This window comes from Artibeus jamaicensis, unplaced genomic scaffold, assembly GCF_021234435.1.
Source record: "Artibeus jamaicensis isolate MK-2021 breed Jamaican fruit bat unplaced genomic scaffold, CSHL_Jam_final contig_240, whole genome shotgun sequence".
In the NCBI taxonomy this organism is placed as follows: domain Eukaryota; kingdom Metazoa; phylum Chordata; class Mammalia; order Chiroptera; family Phyllostomidae; genus Artibeus; species Artibeus jamaicensis.
This window is the reverse complement of record NW_026521506.1, coordinates 10783095-10802069: the sequence shown is the minus strand read 5'-3', so window position 1 is coordinate 10802069 and position 18975 is coordinate 10783095. Positions and strand designations below refer to the sequence as shown.

The window sequence follows — 18975 nt, the reverse complement described above, 5'->3', positions numbered from 1 at the left end:
AAAAAAAAAAAAAAAAGCTTGCTCGTGTGAGTCATTCCCGGTCAGGGAACCAAAATGTTACAGAAAACAATTCAGCCGCTTTCAGGTGTACAGAGTGGAACTTTATTTATGTATGCAGACTCAGAGGAAGCAGTCTCCAAATTCTGGGCCCTGAGCTTGAGCAGGGGCTTGTTTATATAGTGTGGCATGCAGAAGTGATTTTACTAAGCCCACGTGGCAGAAGCAGGTTTACAGAAGCAAGAAAGCAGGGCTGCTGAGAAAGCAGGGCTGCTGATAGGGTCATACAGTGTTCTTTTGTACTTACTTTTGAGTTACTTAGTTGCTCACCCTTCCTTATCTTAGTGGCTCAGCAAAAGGACCGTGCCCTTCTGACTTGTCCAGGCTTGTCTAAGCACGTTTTCTACTACAGTAAGATACAAATAAATAACTTGGAAAATGCTTTATCTTTTTAAGTCTTGTTTTTTTAAGCATTGTTCAGCATAACCAGAGCAGGATTTAGTCCAGGGCTAATTTTTCTTCACTAACTAAGACAAAACCCTTCCGATTACCCTACACTGTGTAAATTATTAGTGTTTCTATTCTGGCTGATGTGAAAGGGAACTATTTGCAGCCCTGTGTGAAATTCATGGATTGCTGATCCTAATGCTTAGGTAGTTTTCACACACACATACACATAGACATCAATACTTAGCTAAATAATAGTGAAGGACTCTTTTCAGATCTTTAATTTTTTTTCTCTGTGCAGCTTTTTTCTCTCCATTTTTTCCATACAAACTGTCTGCCATAGTCTCCCTGGATTCCCAATTCAGTCTCCTCAACTCATGGAGATCACTATGCTTTACTTGAGGTCCACTCCTCTGCTACCTGTGCAGAGGCTTAGATACTCTCCAGCCAACAAACCAGGGAAATCATAGGGATCATTTCATTTGGTTCTTGTCTATCAGTGATCTCTGTCTTCATTGCCCAATGTCCAGTGTCTTGAAAACCACTGTTTTGTATATGTTGCCCATATTTTTAGTTGTTTAAGGCAGGAGTTACTCTACAAGCTAACTGAGAGTAGAGAATGAGAATTCTCTAGTGCTGAGAATGAACTGAGACAAATATGTATGGAAGCAGCAAGCTCAGCTTCTGAAACTTTAAAAGTTACTAAAAACTAATTTTTTCCATTTTTTGTTAATTGATTTAATTGGGTAGTACAGCTGGCACAAAGTGGAGGTATGGACTTCAACCCTGGGTTTTTAATCTTAGGGCTATACCACTATATTACAAGCACCCTACCACTTTTTTAAAAATCCCAAAATACATATCACCTAGGTCATATACCACTTTATCATATCTATTTTCCAGTCCACAAAAAGTTGGTTCAGAGATCCCAAATACATCTAGGAAACAATTTTCAGGATTGAAATTGCCAAGCTGATACACTTAAAATTTTGCTAAGAAGGTAGATCTCATATTAAGTGCTCTTACCACAGCACAAGTTTTATTTTGTTCTTAAAAATGAATAAAGTTTACCCTGGCTGGTGTGACTCAGTGGAATGAGTGCTGGCCTATGAACCAAAGGGTCACCTGTTCAGTTTCCAGTCAGGGCACATACCTGGGTGCCTGACCAGGTCCCTGGCAAGGGGCACATGGGAGGCAACCACACACACCTTTCCCTCTCTTTCTGCCTCCCTTCCCCTCTCTAAAAATAAATATATAAAATATATAAAATAAATATATAAATATATAAAAATAAATATATAAAATTTATATCTATAAAAAGCCATAGATAAATAAATAACCAAACAAATAAATAAATACTATGAAAATTCTGTTTGGTGGTATGACTGACACACTTGAAGTTATTCAAAGACACCACAGTTTGAGGCCACCTTTTTTTTATTCTTCCAGCCCATGATGCTGTATAAGACTCATTATTTTTTAATTGAATAAATTTGACATATAATACTGTATAACTTTAAGGTGTATAATGTGTTACTTTGGTACATTTATATATTATAATGTAATTGCTGATGTAGCGATATTTATCACATTACATAATTATAGTATACTTAATTGTCTATATTATACTGTGCTTTATATCTCTGTGACTTATTTACTACTTGTTACAAGTTTGTTCCATGAAACACTATCACTCTTATCAACACTACTCCACCCCCTGATAACCATTATTTTACTCTCTCTTTTCTTTTACAGATTTAACTTTAGATTCCACATACAAGTAATATCATTACAGTATTTATTGTTCCCTGTTTGACTTATCTCACTTACCATAGGTCCATCCATGTTTTTCGCAGATGGAAATATATTGTCCCTTCTCATGGCTGAAATTTTTCCATTGTGTCAAAGCACTACATCCTTTTTATTCATTCATCCACTGATGGACATTTGGGGTGTTTCTATATCTTGACTATCATGAATAATGCTATGATAAACATGAGAATGCCTGTTTCTCATCAAAATCATGTTTTTATTTTCTTTGGGTACATACCCAGAAGTGGAATTGATAGATAGTATACTAGATTTATTTTATTTCTGTTTTCCTACTTTTTATATATTTTTTGTTCTATTATAGTTGTCCCAATTTTTCCACCTTTGCCCTCCTCCATTCTACTGCACCCCTTGCTCCCACAGTCTATTTCCACACTGTTGTCCATGCACATGAGTTATTCATACATGTTATTTGACTAATCCCCTCACCTTCCTTCCACCATTATGCCCCTCACACCCTCCCCTCTGGCAGCTGCCACTCTGTCACCTGTTTTCATGTTTGTGGTTCTGCTTTGCTCATTAGTTTATTTTGTTCATTAGATTCCTCTGTAAGTGAAATTATGTGGTCTTTGTGTTTTACCAACTAGCTTATCTCACTTAGCATAATAGTCTCTAGTTCCACCCATGCTGTTGAAAAAGGTAGGAGTTCTTTCTTTCTGCTGCATAGTATTCCATTCTATAGATGAACCACAGTTTTTTAATCCACTTATCTACTAATGGGCACTTAGGCTGTTTTCAGCACTTGGCTATTGTAAATAATGCTGCCATGAACATTAGGGTGCATAGGTTCTTTTGGATTGGTGTTTTGGGGTTATTAGGGTATAATCCCAGCAGTGGAATTGCTGTGTTAAAAGGCAGTTCCCTTTTTAGTTTTATGAGGAAATTTCATATTACTTTCCACAGTGGCTGCACCAATCCACCTTCCAGTAGAGTTCCTTTTTCTCCACATCCTCACCAGCACTTGTTGTTTGTTGAATTATTATTTCTGAGAAACCTCCACATTGTTTTCCATAGTAGTTAGACAAATTCACTTTCCTACCAATAATGTACAAGAGTTCCCTTTTCTCAACATTCTTGCTAGCACCTTTTGTCATTTGTCTTGTTGACTGTAGTCATTCTGACAGGTGTGTGGTGACATCTCATTGAGATTTTGATTTGTATTTCCCTGATAATTAGGGATGTTGAGCATCTTTTCATGTGTCTATTGGCCATTTTGATGTCCTCTTTGGAGAAGTAGCTATTTAGTTTTGCCCATCTTTAATTGGATTTTTTCTTGTAATTGAGTTGAGTTCATTATATATTTTTATATTCTTTTATCAGATATAAAGTTTGCAATAATCTTATCCTGTTCTATAAACTTTCTTTTTTTATACTTTTTTTTAAATTTTATTTAGTTATTTTTCAAGTACAGTTTGTCTATTTCTCCCATCCCAGCCTCCCCCGCCCCTTGCTCCCCACCTCCCTCCCATTTCCACCCCCCTTAGTTCTCGTCCCTGTGTCCTTCCTATTTGTTCCTCCAAATCCCTCCCCCCATTTTCCCCCTTAACTTCCCTTCCTTCTCCCCTCTGGTCACTATCCCTTGTTCTCTATTTCAGTGTCTTTGTTTTTTGTTTGATTTTTTTCTGCTTGTTTGTTTGTTTTGTTGTTTAGCTTCCTGTTAAAGGTGAGATCATATGGTATTTGTCTTTCAACCCCTGGCTTATTTCACTCAGCATAATGCTTTCCAGTTCCATCCATGTTGTTGCAAAGGGTAGTAGCTCCTTCTTTCTCTCTGCTGCATAGAATTCCATTGTGTATATGTACCACAATTTTTGGATCCATTCATTTACTGATGGGCACCTAGGTTGCTTCCAACTCTTGGCTATTGTAAATTGTGCTGCTATGAACATTGGGGTGCATAGGTTCTTTGAGATTGGTGTTTTAGGGTACTTAGGATATAATCCTAGCAGTAGAATTGCTGGGCTAAAAGACAGGTCCGTTTTTATTTTTCTGAGAAAATTTCATACTGTTTTCCATAATGGTTGTACCAGTCTGCAATCCCACCAACAGTGAACTAAGGACCCCTTTTCCCCACAGCCCCTCCAACATTTGTTGTTTGTTGCTTTGTTTATGATAGCCATCCTGACTGGTGTAAAGTGGTATCTCATTGTGGTTTTAATTTGCATCTCTCTGATAGCTAATGATATTGAGCATCTCTTCATGTGTCTCTGAATGTTCTGTATGTCCTCCTTGGAGAAGTGTTTGCTCAAGTCCTTTTCCCATTTTGTAATTGGGTTGGGTGTCTTCTTAGAGTGGAGTCGTGTAAGTTCTTTGTATATTTTGGAGATTAAACCTTTGTCTGAGGTATCATTGGCAAATATGTTTTCCCATACAGTTGGTTGTCTTGCTAATTTAATACTGTTTTCTTTAGCCATGCAGAAGCTTTTTATTTTGATGAGATCCCATTTGTTTATTCTTTCCTTTACATTCCTTACTCTAGGGGACATATCAGTAAAGAAGTTGCTTCGTGGAATATCTGATATTTTCTTGCCAATGTTCTCCTCTAGGACTTTAATGGTGTTATGACTTACATTTAAGTCTTTTATCCACCTTGAATTTATTTTGGTGTATGGTGTAAGTCTGTGCTCAAGTTTCATTTTTTTGCATGTAGCTGTCCAGTTCTCCCAACACCATTTGCTGAAGAGGCTATCTTTACTCCATTTTATGTTACTGCCCCCTTTGTCGAATATTAATTGACTGTAGAGAGTTGGGTTGATTTCTGGGCTCTCTGTTCTGTTCCATTGGTCTATGTGCCTGTTTTTATACCAGTACCAGGCTGTTTTGATTACAGTGGCCTTGTAATACAGTTTGATATCAGGTATTGTGATCCCCCCTACTTTGTTCTTCTTTCTCAAAAGAGCAGCTGCTATTCGGGCTTGTTTATGGTTCGATATAAATTTTTGAAGTGTTTGTTCTATGTCTGTGAAATATGCCATTGGTACTTTAATAGGTATTGCATTGAATCTGTATATTGCTTTGGATAGTATGGACATTTTGATGATGTTAATTCTTCCAATCCATGAACAAAGTATATGTTTCCATTTGTTTGTGTCTTCCTTGATTTCATTCTTCAGGGCTGTGTAGTTTTCTGCATACAGGTTTTTTACCTCTTTGGTTAGGTTTATTCCCAGATATTTTATTTTTCTTTTTGCTATATCAAATGGGATTTTTCTCTTTATTTCTGCTTCTGCTGATTCACTGTTGGTATACAAAAATGCCTTTGATTTCTGGATATTGACTTTGTAACCAGCTGTTTTGCCAAACTCATTAATTAGTTTGAGCAGTTTTGGGGTAGAGTCTATAGGATTTTCCATGTACACTATCATGTCATCTGCAAACAGTGACAGTTTTGCTTCCTCCTTTCCTATTTGGATGCCTTTTATTTCCTTGTCTTGCCTGATCGCTGTGGCTAAAACTTCCAATACTATATTGAATAGAAGTGGTGAAAGTGGACAACCTTGTCTTGTTCCTCATCTTAGTGGAAAAGCTTTTAGTTTTTTCCCATTGAGTATGATATTGGCTGTAGGTCTCTCCTATATGGCCTTTATTATATTGAGAAATGCTCCCTGTATTCCCACTTTGCTGAGTGTTTTTATCATAAATGGGTGTTGTACCTTATCGAAAGCTTTTTCCGCGTCTATTGATATGATCATGTGATTTTTGTCTTTGCTTTTGTTTATGTGATGTATTACATTTACTGATTTGTGAATATTGAACCATCCTTGCATCCCTGGGTTGAATCCTACTTGATCATGGTGTATGATCTTTTTGATATATTGTTGGATGCGATTTGTCAATATTTTGTTGAGGATTTTAGCATCTATGTTCATCAGTGATATTGGCCTGAAGTTTTCTTTCTTTGTCCTTTCTCTAGCTGGTTTTGGAATTAAGATGATGCTGGCTTCATAAAAAGAATTTGGGAGTTTTCCATCCTTCTGGATTTTTTGAAATAGTCTGTGGAGAATAGGGGTTAGCTCTTCCTTAAATGCTTTGTAGAATTCTCCTGTGAAACCATCTGGTCCGGGGCTTTTGTGTGATGGGAGTTTTTTGATTACTGCTTCAATTTCTTTTGCTGTTATTGGTGTATTTAGATTTTCTGCTTCTTTTTCACTGAGTTTTGGAAGATTGCATTTTTCTAGAAATGTGTCCATTTCCCCTAGGTTTTCAAATTTCTTGGCATACAGTTCTTCATAGTAATTTCTTACAATCCCTTCTATTTCTGTGGTATCAGTTGTAATCTCTCCTCTTTCATTTCTGATTGTGTTTATTTGTGTCCTCTCTCTTCTTTTCTTGATGAGCCTACTTAAAGGCTTGTCTATTTTGTTTATCTTCTCAAAGAACCAACTCCTGGATTCATTGATCCTTAAAATTGTGCTTTTAGTTTCTATGTCATTTAATTCTGCTCTAATCTTGGTTATTTCCTTCCTTCTGCTTGCTCTGGGCTGTCTTTGTTGTTGTTCCTCGAGTTCTTGCAGGCGTAGGGTTAGGTTGTTTGTTTGAAATGTTTCTATTTTCTTTAGGTAGGCCTGTATTGCTATAAACTTCCCTCTCAGGACTGCCTTCGCTGTGTCCCATTAGTTTTGGGTTGTTGTGAGATCATTTTCATTTGTTTCCAACAACTTTTTGATTTCTTCCCTAATTTCATTCTTGACTCATTCGTTGTTTAATAGCATACCATTCAGTCTCCATGTTTTTGGGTGCTTTGGGTTTTTTTCTTTGGGGTCGGTTTCTAATTTCAGTCCCTTGTGGTCAGAGAAGATGCTTGGTATGATTTCAATTTTCTTGAATTTGTTGAGGCTCGTTTTGTGTCCTATCATGTGGTCTATCTTTGAAAATGTTCCATGTGCATTTGAAAAGAATGTGTATTTAGCTTCTTTGGGATGAAGGGCTCTATATATATCAGTTAAGTCCATTTCATCTAGGGTGTTGTTTAATGCCACAATATCTTTGTTGATAATTTGTTTGGAAGATCTGTCCATTTTTGATAGTGGGGTGTTCAAATCCCCTACTGTGATTGTGTTGCTGTCAATATCTTTCTTGAAGTCCTCTAAGATTTTCTTTATATATTTGGGTGCCCCTATGTTTGGTGCATATATGTTTACAATGTTAATGTCTTCTTGGTGGATTCTTCCCTTGAGTATAATGAAATGACCTTCTGGGTCTCTCTTTATAGCCTTTTTTTTTGAAGTCTATTTTGTCTGATATGAGAATTGCTACCCCAGCTTTTTTTTCTTGACCGTTTGCTTGGAAAACTTTTTTCCAACCTTTCACTTTTAGTCTGTGATGGTCTTTTGTCCTGAGGTGGGTCTCTTGTAGGCAGCATATGTGTGGGTCATGCTTTCTTATCCATTGAGCTATTCTGTGTCTTTTGATTGGAGCATTTAATCCATTTACGTTTAAGGTTATTATTGATAGGTACTTATTCATTGCCATTTTTGTACCTGTGTTCCTCTCTGTCTCCCTCTTATCCTTCCTTCCCTTAAAGCAGTCCTTTTAGTATTTCTTGTAGAGCTGGTTTGGTGGAGGCGTATTCTTTTAGGCTTCTTTTGTCTTGGAAGCTCTTTATTTGGCCATCTATCTTTATTGAGAGCCTTGCTGGGTAAAGTACCCTTGGTTGTAGGCCTCTGGTTCTCATTACTTGAAATATTTCTTGCCATTCTCTTCTTGCTTGAAGTGTTTCCATTGAGAAGTCGGTAGCTAACCTTATTGGGGCTCCCTTGTATGTTATTTCTTTTTTCTCCCTTGCTGCCTTTAAGATTCTCTCTTTGTCTTGGAATTTTGCCATTTTGATGATGTGTCTTGAAGTGGGCCTCCTTGGGTTCCTCTTGATTGGGACTCTCTGTGATTCCTGGATTTGTGAGACTTTTTCTCTTATCAAATTAGGAAAATTTTCTCTCATTACTCGTTCAAATACGTTTTCTATCCCTTGTTCTTCTTCTTCTCCTTCTGGTATTCCTATTATTCGGATATTATTACGTTTCATATTGTCTTGCATTTCTCTTAATCCCTCTTCATTCTTTCTGAGCCTCTTTTCATTTTCTTGCTCTTTCTGTGAGATGCTTTCTACCTTGTCCTCCAACTCACTAATCCTATCCTCCGCTTCATCTATCCTACTTTGGAAACTTTCTACTGTGTACTTCAATTCAGAAATTGTATTCTTCATTTCCTCTTGTCTCTTGCTGATAGTTTCCATTTCCTTTTTGATGTTGCTGTAGTTTGCAGAGAGATCATTATAGTTCCCCTGTAGTTTCTGGTAGTTCACTGTGAGCTCTTTGAACTTCGTAATAACCAGTGCTTTGAATTCACTGTCTGATAGTTGATCAGCCTCTATTTCATCTAACATTCTTTCTGAAGTTTCTGCTTTTTCTTTCATTTGGGGATTGTTTCTTTGTCTTCCCATTGTTTGAGACTCTTCTTGTTAGTCTCTGCTTCCAAAATTGATCTGTTCTAAAACACTGGTTTTATGGTGTAAACTTCTGCTGTATGATCCTTGTGAAGTTCAGTGGTGCAGACTCCTTGAAGTTTCTTGATGTTCTTAGTCTCCACCTACACTCACGCTGGTCCTCGTGCTGGTCCCTGCATTGGTCCCCTACCACTGCTGAATGTCCTGGCTCTAGTAGCCGCCTCCTCAAGCACCCAGGCCCGTTACTACGGCAGTGGCACAGAGGCTGGGAATGTCCCGGCTCCCGTATCTGGCTCTCTCTGCCGCCCAGGGCCGTCACAGGGGCTTGGAGTGTCCCGGTTTCCGTACCTGACTCCCCGGCGTCTAGTCCTGTCTCTATGGCAGTGGCACAGAGGCTTAGAAAGTCCCAACTCCCGTACCTGATTCCCCAGTGTCCAATCCCATCGCTATGGTAGCAGAACAGGGGCTGAGACAGTCCCAGTTCCCGTAGAGGGATCCTCTGCCACCCAGGGCTCTCTCAGGGGTTTGGAGTGTCCAGGATTCCGTACCTGACTCCCCGGCGTCCAGTCCCATCGCTATGGCAGCGGCACAGTGTTTGAGAGCTTCCCGGCTCCCGTAGCTGGCTCCTCTGCTGCGTCACAGGGGTTTGGAGAGTCCCGGTTTCCGTACCTGACTCCCCGGCGTCCAGTCCCGTCGCTATGGCAGCGGCACAGTGTTTGAGAGCTTCCCGGCTCCCGTAGCTGGCTCCTCTGCTGCCTCACAGGGGTTTGGAGAGTCCCGGCTTCCGTACCTGACTCCCTGGCGTCCAGTCCCGTTGCTATGGCAGTGCGCGAACGTCCCGGCTCCCGTAGCTGGCTCCTCAGGGTCCAGGCCTGTCTCTATGGCGGCGTCACAGGGGCCTTTGGTGTCCCAGCTCCTGCAACTGACCCTTCCGTTGCCCAGGCCGGTAGCTATGGCATCGGCACAAGGGTGTCCCCGCTCCGGTTCCTGACTCCTCTGTCTCCCAGGACCGTCACAGGGGCTTGGAGTGTCCGGCTTCCGTACCTGACTCTCCAGCTCCCAGGACTGTTGCTCTGGCGGCAGCACAGGGGCCGCGTGAGACCCAGCTCCAGTAGCTGACTCTGCCGCCGTCTGGTGTTTCAGTGTCGGTCACAATCTCTGGTCTTTTAATTTCATAAATGCTGGGTAACCGATGATTTATTGTGCTGTTTCTCTATAGATCTGCCAGGATTTTCACCCATGAGTACAGGAGCTAGTATCAGCTCCATCTTACTCCGTCGCCATCTTCCCAGCATCTAAACTTTCTTTTTTTAATTGTTTCTTCTGAGTTCGATATAGTTCCTTTTGTTGATTTTTTTGTTGTTATTTGTGCTTTTGGTACTATAAAACTTGTTCCTGATACCATTACCTAGAGAGCCTCCCTCTGCCAGAGGTAAGATTGCAGATGGATAAAAGGAGCACCTACAGATGAGACTGACTCAACCTATAGAATAGTAAACTGTTATCAGAGATTAGAGTATATTTCGAGTCTTTTGATAGTTCACCTTGCTAGTACTAGGGAGGAAATTTGGAGTTATATGTCACTTGAAACTACTGCAACTGCATCTGAAGCACTATACTTGGAAAGGTATTCACAGTTGCTCACTTACTGGGCTGTTCTTCTAGTCCTCTGTCTCTCTCTTGTACACTTAGGTTACCGCATTCGCCTAGGCTCTAGCACTGACAAGAAGGACACAGGCCGGCTCCACGTTGATTTTGCACAGGCTCGAGATGACCTCTATGAGTGGGAATGCAAACAGCGTATGCTAGCAAGGGAGGAACGCCACCGTAGAAGGATGGAAGAAGAAAGATTGCGCCCACCATCCCCACCTCCAGTGGTTCACTATTCAGATCATGAATGCAGCATTGTTGCTGAAAAACTAAAAGGTACTGAAAGCATTCAAGCTTTGTGATTAAAAGAACTCTTTTTTGGGGGGGAGAGATTTAAAAAACATATTTGTAGTTTTGGCATTTATCCTTTGAATTATCTACTAATAGATTGTAAACATTTCTTGTGTTACAGCCTCGGAGAAAGAGGTGTGCGTAAAACAACTACAGAATCTGTCGCTGCCACTTGTGTTCTATTTTTTCACTGTCTCAAGGGATGTAACTTTTCTCTCAACACATCACATTTATAGAAAGAAACAAGTTTTTCCCACTTTCCACATTAAAGAATTTTAGCTGTAATCAGTGAGTTGGGACATGTACATACCCCCCTTCTGTCATGGATAACAAGTTGATTTTGAATTCTAAATCAGAATAAATTAGAATGATGGAACTTGATGTGACCCTGGAAAATTCTGGTAAAAATCTCCATCTACAGATGAGAAAAAAAGGAGAACCCCAGGAGTAGTCAGTGTACATTTTTCTTAGATTACTCAAAGACCTAGCTACTACCAACCAGAAAAGGACTTGTTTAATTGCTTTAAATGATCAAATTATTTCACACAGTGTCCATGGAGACTCCTAGACATTGGTAAATGAGTCTGCTTCCCCTCTAGTTTTGGTTCTTTTTTTTCTCTTGCTTGACCCTCAGAACCATTTTGCAAATTTAACATTAATTGTCATGCCTAGTCTCCTGTATTAGTAGTTCAAATTCAGTCTTTTTCATTCTTTAAGTATGGTTGATTTTATTAGATGAATGCTAGTATTCCATTAATCTTATTGATGACACCACCCCAGCTCTAATGATATGAATTTAATTTCTCCTGCTTCTTGTGCTTTAGGCTCAGCAAGATACTGCTAATTGTACTTTCCATAGATCTCATTCACCATACTTGTCTGCACTATATTACCTAACACAGTGATACTCAGCCAGTGTGCTGCAAGAGACAGAGTGGTGTACTGCAAGAATTTTTTTAAATTTTTTACTGTTGTTTAATTTTTAAAACATGTAATACCTGACTATTTAGTCAGGGGCACTGACCTCTTTTCTCTTAGATTGTCAAACAAAAAAAAATGACAAGAGCCAACAAAACAATAGCCATCAAGTGTGAATAAATCAAAATTATAATGTTTTTTAATCAGATTAGCAAAAAATTTGGGGGGTGTTCCACAGAATTTTAGTATTAGTTTATGTATGCCACAAGATAAAAAAGATTGAAAATCACTGGCCTAAGGGATTCACATATTTAAGAAATCCTTTGTTTGCATTGATTTTCCTGTAAGAGAAGAGCAGAAAATAGAGAGTCTGGAATAAGGTACAGAAATAATGGTACATTTTGAAAAACTGGAAAGGCTGAAAGCACTGGTAAGATACCAGTCCAAGACTGAACTATTCATATAACACGAAACAGGTCAATTAAAAACATTTTTAATGAATTTGTGGGTCATGTGGACCTCAAGCATAAAGCAATCAAAATATGGACTATATACAATTAGGAAATGAAAAACTGCTGTAAAAGGAAGACTGGTCTCTCATTATACGTCTACAGTGAAAAAAAGGCAAGAGACAAGAGATTCAAATTGCATTGAGATATATTTCCACTGGACCTAAGGGTTTCTGGCTAGTGAGAGATGTGAAGCCCTAGAAATTGCTTTCAATGGGTTGCTAATAGACTCTCCCTCCCCAGAGTTTTTAATAGCAGACTATATAAGTGGCTATCTCAGGAATCTCTACCAGAAGCTGTGGAAGAGCTCTGCTCCTATTTTAACATTAGAGAATAACTCCTTACTAACTGCATAAATCCACCTGGAAATTTTCTCAGGCAAGTGAAACAGAATGTGAAAAAATATGGAAGTACAATGAATTACATCAAAATAGATTGTGATTGGGACTGAGTGGAAGGCCTGGGGCTGTGGATTGAATGCAGGAGTGATGTTATAAAAGGTCAAAGATGTGTTTGACCTTTAGATATAGTGTTTATACCTAAAGAATTACCCATTTGATTCCTTCTTAAGGCTCCTTTCAACACCATAATTTCAGACCAAGGAAAAAGTTACTATCAAATTCAAGTTAAACTCAACTTTATTCTTCCTTATTAAAAATTAATATTATAGACTTCTGAAGTTTTTTCACTGCTAATTCATGTTACACAGACAGGTTAAGGAATTTACAATGTGTGAAAACTATATCAGTAAAGAACTTTTTTGAAGGAAAGAATAAACGATTATCTTTATGAAAATTCTTCATCAGCTACAACCAGTCTACTTTATGAGTCTTTCATTTTTTCATTCTGTCTGCCTGCTGCCTGTATGCACATGTATGTTCATACACAACTCCTCATCCTTAGTAATTCAATTAACAACTACCGCTAAGAAGTCATGGTGGCCTCCTTGCCAACATGTTCGGAAAGTAGATTGGGATTTGGTAACATTTGATGATTTTAAAATTAAATTCTGTTTTTTTTTTCAGATGATTCCAAATTCTCAGAAGCTGTCCAGACCTTGCTTACTTGGATAGAGCGAGGAGAGGTGAACCGGCGGAGCGCCAACAACTTCTACTCCATGATCCAGTCAGCCAACAGCCATGTCCGCCGCCTGGTGAATGAGAAAGCTGCTCATGAGAAAGACATGGAAGAAGCAAAGGAGAAATTCAAGCAGGCCCTTTCTGGAATTCTCATTCAATGTGAGTAGAAATCAGAGTTCTGCTTAAAAGATGAAAGGGCACTTCACTTTGTCACCACTTTTTATGCACAGGAACCAATCCCACATAGCCATTCTGTGTGAACGGCAAAGTTTCTCATTACCTTATGCTCTCCTTAAATTGCCAAATGCCTGAGCTCCAATTTTGCAAGATACATGTAGGGACCTCCTATGGGTTTTTTTTCTCTGGTATATCTACTGCAGCTTCTTAGAAACAAACAAAGACACTTAGGTTAGAGTCCTGTGCTTCTACTTTGGCTTGTTCTCAAGTTACAAGCAGCCTCAGGCCTCAGTGAAAGTCTGGTATTAAATGTAGCATCAGCCCTGGCTGGTGTAGCTCAGTGGATTGAGTGCAGGCTATGAACCTAAGGGTCCCCAGTTCAACTCCTAGTTGGAGCACATGCCTGGGTTGCAGGCCAGGTCCCCTGTAGGGGGCACATGAGAGGCAATCACACATTGATATTTCTCTCCCTTTCTCCTTTCCCTCTTTCTCCTTCCCCTCTCTCCAAAACTAAATAAAATCTCTTTTAAATTTTTTCTAAAAATATAGCATCAGCATTTCTAAGATTTGCATCGTTATTAGATTTGTGTCATTATTATCACATAATATGCTTTTTAATTACCCAATTTTAGTAATCAGTGTAATCATGTTTCACAACATAATTGATTAAAAGCCAAATTTGCTACTTCAGTCTTTTGTTTTTAGTTTTCTTTCTTCTACATTTCTTTTGCTGAATGTCATAGACACTGTGACATGATAGGAAGCCTCTGAAATGGCCATTTTTAAAAAAGAAGTGCCACTCTAAACCTACCCAAAGTCTCTTACATGACACAGAACAGAAAAATTATCAATTAATGTTTTACTTCACTATACTCACTTATATCTTTTGAGTAAGGAACTGTATTCACTTTAAGAATAAGGGTGCAGTTTTATGATTTTGCTTTTAAACAGTTATGGCCCATTCTTTTTATACTTGAATCCCCATACTTGACTCATATGTAACTGGATTTAAGGAGGAGTTGTTTAATTTTCCATTTATATTTTGAAAATATATATGGGCATAGAATCTAGGAAGAGAAAGCACATGTTTCTAGGACTAAAGAATATAGGAAAAGAGAGGATCAAGTATCATGGGGATATAAATTCTTAAATCATTAGCACACAGGGTACAAACTGGGCTATAAAGAAAGAAACAGCAACCTCTGGATTTTCTTACTATGAACAGCATCCATGCAGAGGTTCTTGTCCTTTTCTTTTCCTAAAAATGTCATGTCTGTTTCAGTTCTCTTAAACTTGTTAGGATATGGCCCTGGCTGGCGTAGCTCAGTGGATTGAGTGTGGGCCTGCAGACCAGAGTATCGTGGTTCAATTCCCAGTCAGGGCACATGCCTGGGTTGCAGGCTGGTTCCCAGCAGGGGACGCATGAGAGGCAACCATACATTGATATTTCTCTCCCACTCTTTCTCCTTCCCTTCCCCTCTCTCGAAAAATAAATAAATTATTTTAAAAAACTTGTTAGGATAAAAGCCCCAGAATATTTGTATATTTCCCCTTTTGACATTTTAAGAGACCCTGAAAAATACTATCTAGGACTGCACTAATACATTTCATTTCATAAAATTTACATTTCTCTAGTTAATGAGCCTATCCACCTACACTTACAATGGATTCTATCCATCTTAAGTTTTGATATAATGTTTCTGTTAAACATCCTTCAGAATAGTATAAGGATGGGTTATGTGGAAGTGAAGCATCTGGGCTCATTTTGGAGAGCTAGTTTATGAAAGAAGAAAGTAGTCACAAAGAGCTGGTGCAGTTCGCTGCTTGCCGCCATGCTCTGTGGAGTCAGTAGCACTAAATCACATTCACGAGTACCCTTGCCTCTCCTGCCTGAATGGATACAGACTGCCTGTATTTAAACTTCTGTCACCATATCATGTCAAACCTTCTGGAGTTCACATTTTTCTTTCTACATATTGATATTTCTGCTTTTGAGTCCCCTTTAAAATCATGATACCCCAACACACATAGATTTTTCTGAGTACAACTATAGCCTAGTAGTGTCATACAGGAAGATACAACAAACCTAATGCTTCTCTTATTTTTTCATCTTTTGCCATCCATGGATGATATCTCTGGCCTGATTCAATTGCTGATCTGATGCTGCAGTTGAGCAGATAGTAGCTGTGTACCATTCTGCCTCCAAACAAAAGGCATGGGACCACTTCACAAAAGCTCAACGTAAAAACATCAGTGTTTGGTGCAAACAAGCTGAGGTGGGTAACTTTTTCTCTGGCAACCCCTGAAGGACACAGATGCTTTCTTTAACAAGTTATTGATTAGGAGTTCATTCAGAATTAAATAGTGTCAAGCTCCCATGGTCACAACAAGGACCTAATGAAACACCAAAACATGTTTTATCACCTGTCACTATATCCAGACCACCTGTGCCAAAACAGTAATAAATGTGCTCATTCTGCTGGATGGGAACCTTAATAGTGAAAATGTATTGGGTCGGCTAAAAAGTTTGTTTAGTTTTTTTTCCCTTAAGATAGCTCTAGTAGTACTTAGTTGTCTTTAACTTCATTCAAAACAATTTTGTTAGATTGTATTGTAATAGCTGTCATATCAACATGCCTTAGGAAAAAACTTACCAAAGTTGGCAAATTTTTGTGCAGCCATATTAATATTGAAGCTGGAAGAAAATATGCAACATTTTTGGCATATTGTGCTTTATTATTTCAAGAAAGATAAAATGCAACTGAAACACAAAAGAAGACTTGTACAGTGTATGGAGAAGGTTCTGTGACTGATCAAATGTGTCAAAAGTGATTTCCAAAGTTTCTTGGTCCTATTGACCTTTTGACCAAATAATTCTTTTCTGTGGGGCTGTCTTATGCATTAGAAGATGTTTAGCAGCACCCCTGGCCTCTACCCAGTTGAGGCCAATAGCAGGAGATAGCCAACAGATTCAAAATATCCAAATTAATAAAGTTATTGGTGAAAATGAAAAATGTGTCTTTTGTTTTACAGAAAAAACAGACTTTTTGGCCAACCCAATAGGTGTGATACTTAAAAGTTTACTTCTCTAAGCTAGCTAGTCTTAGGTACAACAATAATTACTGACCTGTGAATTCAGTGTTATTATTATTAGGTCTGTCTTATATTTATTAGAGCATCTTGACAGTTAAGGCTGAAAGCTGCCTGGTGTTACATTGGAGCATTGAAATTTCTGAGCTTCTTTAATCAAACCTGCTCAACCATCTTTATAGATGTCAGCTTTAAAGATAACAGAGGACTCTGATTTTAGATGAAGGTTGATACATACTTCTCTGCTTGTGCTGAGTGACATTTTTAGTGTAACACTAGAATATGTCTTATGTGATTAGGTTGCTATTCTGAATCTGAGATAAAAAACCAAGATAGATTTGTTTTCAGGATGGTGTGATATATATCTCAAGTTCTTCTGACCCAGCCCAGACATGTTTGATCTATGTATGCAGCAATTGTTTCAACTTTGTTTCTGAGTCCTCCTTGCTAGTCTGGTAACATTTATTTATTTATTTATTTACTTACTTACTTACTTACTTATTTATGTACTTATTTACCTATAGATTGGCATTTTCCTTAACATTTAAATAGCATTTGTAAGGCATTTACACTTTCTAAAGCATTTTCACATTGATTATCTCACATACTTCCCAATAGATGTGGTGTAGTTGGACAGAACAATGGCTTGGAGTCAGACATTAATCCAAATCACAGCTCTGATGTATTACAGCTATGTGACTTTGAGCTAGTCATCCTTTCTCAGTCTCTGTTTCTTCACCTGAAAATGGGAGTTAATAATGAAACCAGTCTTACAGAATTAAATGAGGTGAGAGATATATAGATAGCTTAAAAATGTAAATATCATATAAATGATAAATATTTCAATTTATCATGAACAACTCCATAAGGGCTAATAAGTAGGTATAATATCCATGTTTTACAGGTGAGCAAACTAAGACAGAAGTATTAAGTGATGCACACAAAATTACACAGTCAGTAATTAGTAAATTCAGGACCAGAAATTCTCATTCTGATATAAACTGCCTTGTGGTCTTGAGCAAGTGATTTAATCTTTGTTGACCTCAGTTTCCTAACTTATAAAATGAAAATAATAATCTATTCTTTCTGTTCTTCATGAGAGTGCATGACATAGTTTGTGTGATAACATAAAAATTGTGAGAAGCATTTAGAGGAAATATACCAAACAATATTCATAAACTGTCTCTGAGTCATCAGTTTCTTGCTCAACAAAGGGATCTGAGAGTCAATATAGAGAAATTCCTGAAGACATCACTCCAGTGAATACATAAAGTCATAAAAATCCAATGATTTTGAAATTGTTTTTAAAAAATGAATTAGGAATTTTAAAAAGGGAGCTATCGTCTTACTATAACACAAAATAATTTTAGAATCCTAGGATGTACCTTGTATTGTTGAGCCTCAGCAATCAATTTTCAGCATTTCAATTCAAACACCTATACTCTTTCTCAAGTATTATGACAGACAATGCAGGATTGAGATAGTATTCACTTTCAGGGAGCAGGAAGGGTAACAAAAGTGATCAAGGGGAGGAGTAGAATTTAGTACCCTTAATTAAAAATGTCCAAACTCTGTAGTAAAGTTTGAATTGTTTAGAAGAATAAATATTGAAAGAAACATGTTCAATGTCTTACAATTATAGAAAATCAGTAATAAGTCTCTACCTTTCCTTCAATACACATGCATGTGTATCCCTTCTAGGGAGTGGAAGAACCTGACTACCCCACCCATTACCAAAAGCCCTGCCTTTACAATACAGATGATCCCAGCTTACAGTGATTCAAATTAAGATTTTTTTCACTTCATGATGCTGAGAAAGCGATACACAGTTAGTAGAAACTGTACTTCAAATTTTTAATGTTTATCTTTTCTCGGGCTAGTGATATGCAGTATAATATTCTCTCATGATGCTGGGTAACAGCAGACAGCCACAGCACCCAGTTAACCACAGGATCACAAGCATAAAAAACCTATACTCTTCAGTGTAATTTGTTGCCAGAGGTTTTTTGGATATTGTGTTCTAATAACATTTAAGATAGGCTAGGTTAAGCTATGGTGCTTGGTAGCTTAGGTATATTAAATTCATTTTGACATATGATATTTTCAACTTACAATGGTTTATCAGGTTGTAACCACATTATAAACGGTGGAGCATCTTAATTGCCTTCTTGTAGGAGGAAAGCAGTCTCTGGGTGGAGCACTAACTTGCCTAGGCCACGACTCCTTCATAAGTAACTTTGCAATAAAATATTCTCCATGAATATTATTCATCGAGGCTCTTGGCAGTTATATCAAGCTTGCCTATCTGGTGGATATATATTGGATTTTAATTACCTTCTCAGTAAAGATAGCTATGCCAGTGAGAGAGGTTATGGAGTAAGAATAAAAAGTCCCTGAAGACAGGGAGCACTCACTTTGTTAGCATATACCAGGCAGACTAGTTTGTTAATGAGTCTTTTTCATTGGTTTACTCTCCTGATTTATATGCATGTGAGGCTCCTGTTGGTACAGTTGGAAAGGCTAACAAAAGTAAGATAGTCTCTCC

General features: G+C 38.2%; 1 protein-coding gene across 6 annotated transcripts in view; it reads left to right on the top strand.

Moving 5' to 3' along the window:
* The window catches only part of ENOX2 (ecto-NOX disulfide-thiol exchanger 2), a 426329-nt gene that overhangs the window by 347091 nt on the left and 60263 nt on the right, over nt 1-18975 (top strand). For all 6 annotated transcript variants that reach the window (XM_053662317.1, XM_053662318.1, XM_053662315.1 and 3 more), the window contains 3 exons: nt 10409-10642; nt 13110-13322; nt 15510-15616. In XM_053662317.1, coding sequence (XP_053518292.1) covers nt 10409-10642; nt 13110-13322; nt 15510-15616 — 554 coding nt within the window. The remainder of the gene's footprint in view (nt 1-10408; nt 10643-13109; nt 13323-15509; nt 15617-18975) is intronic.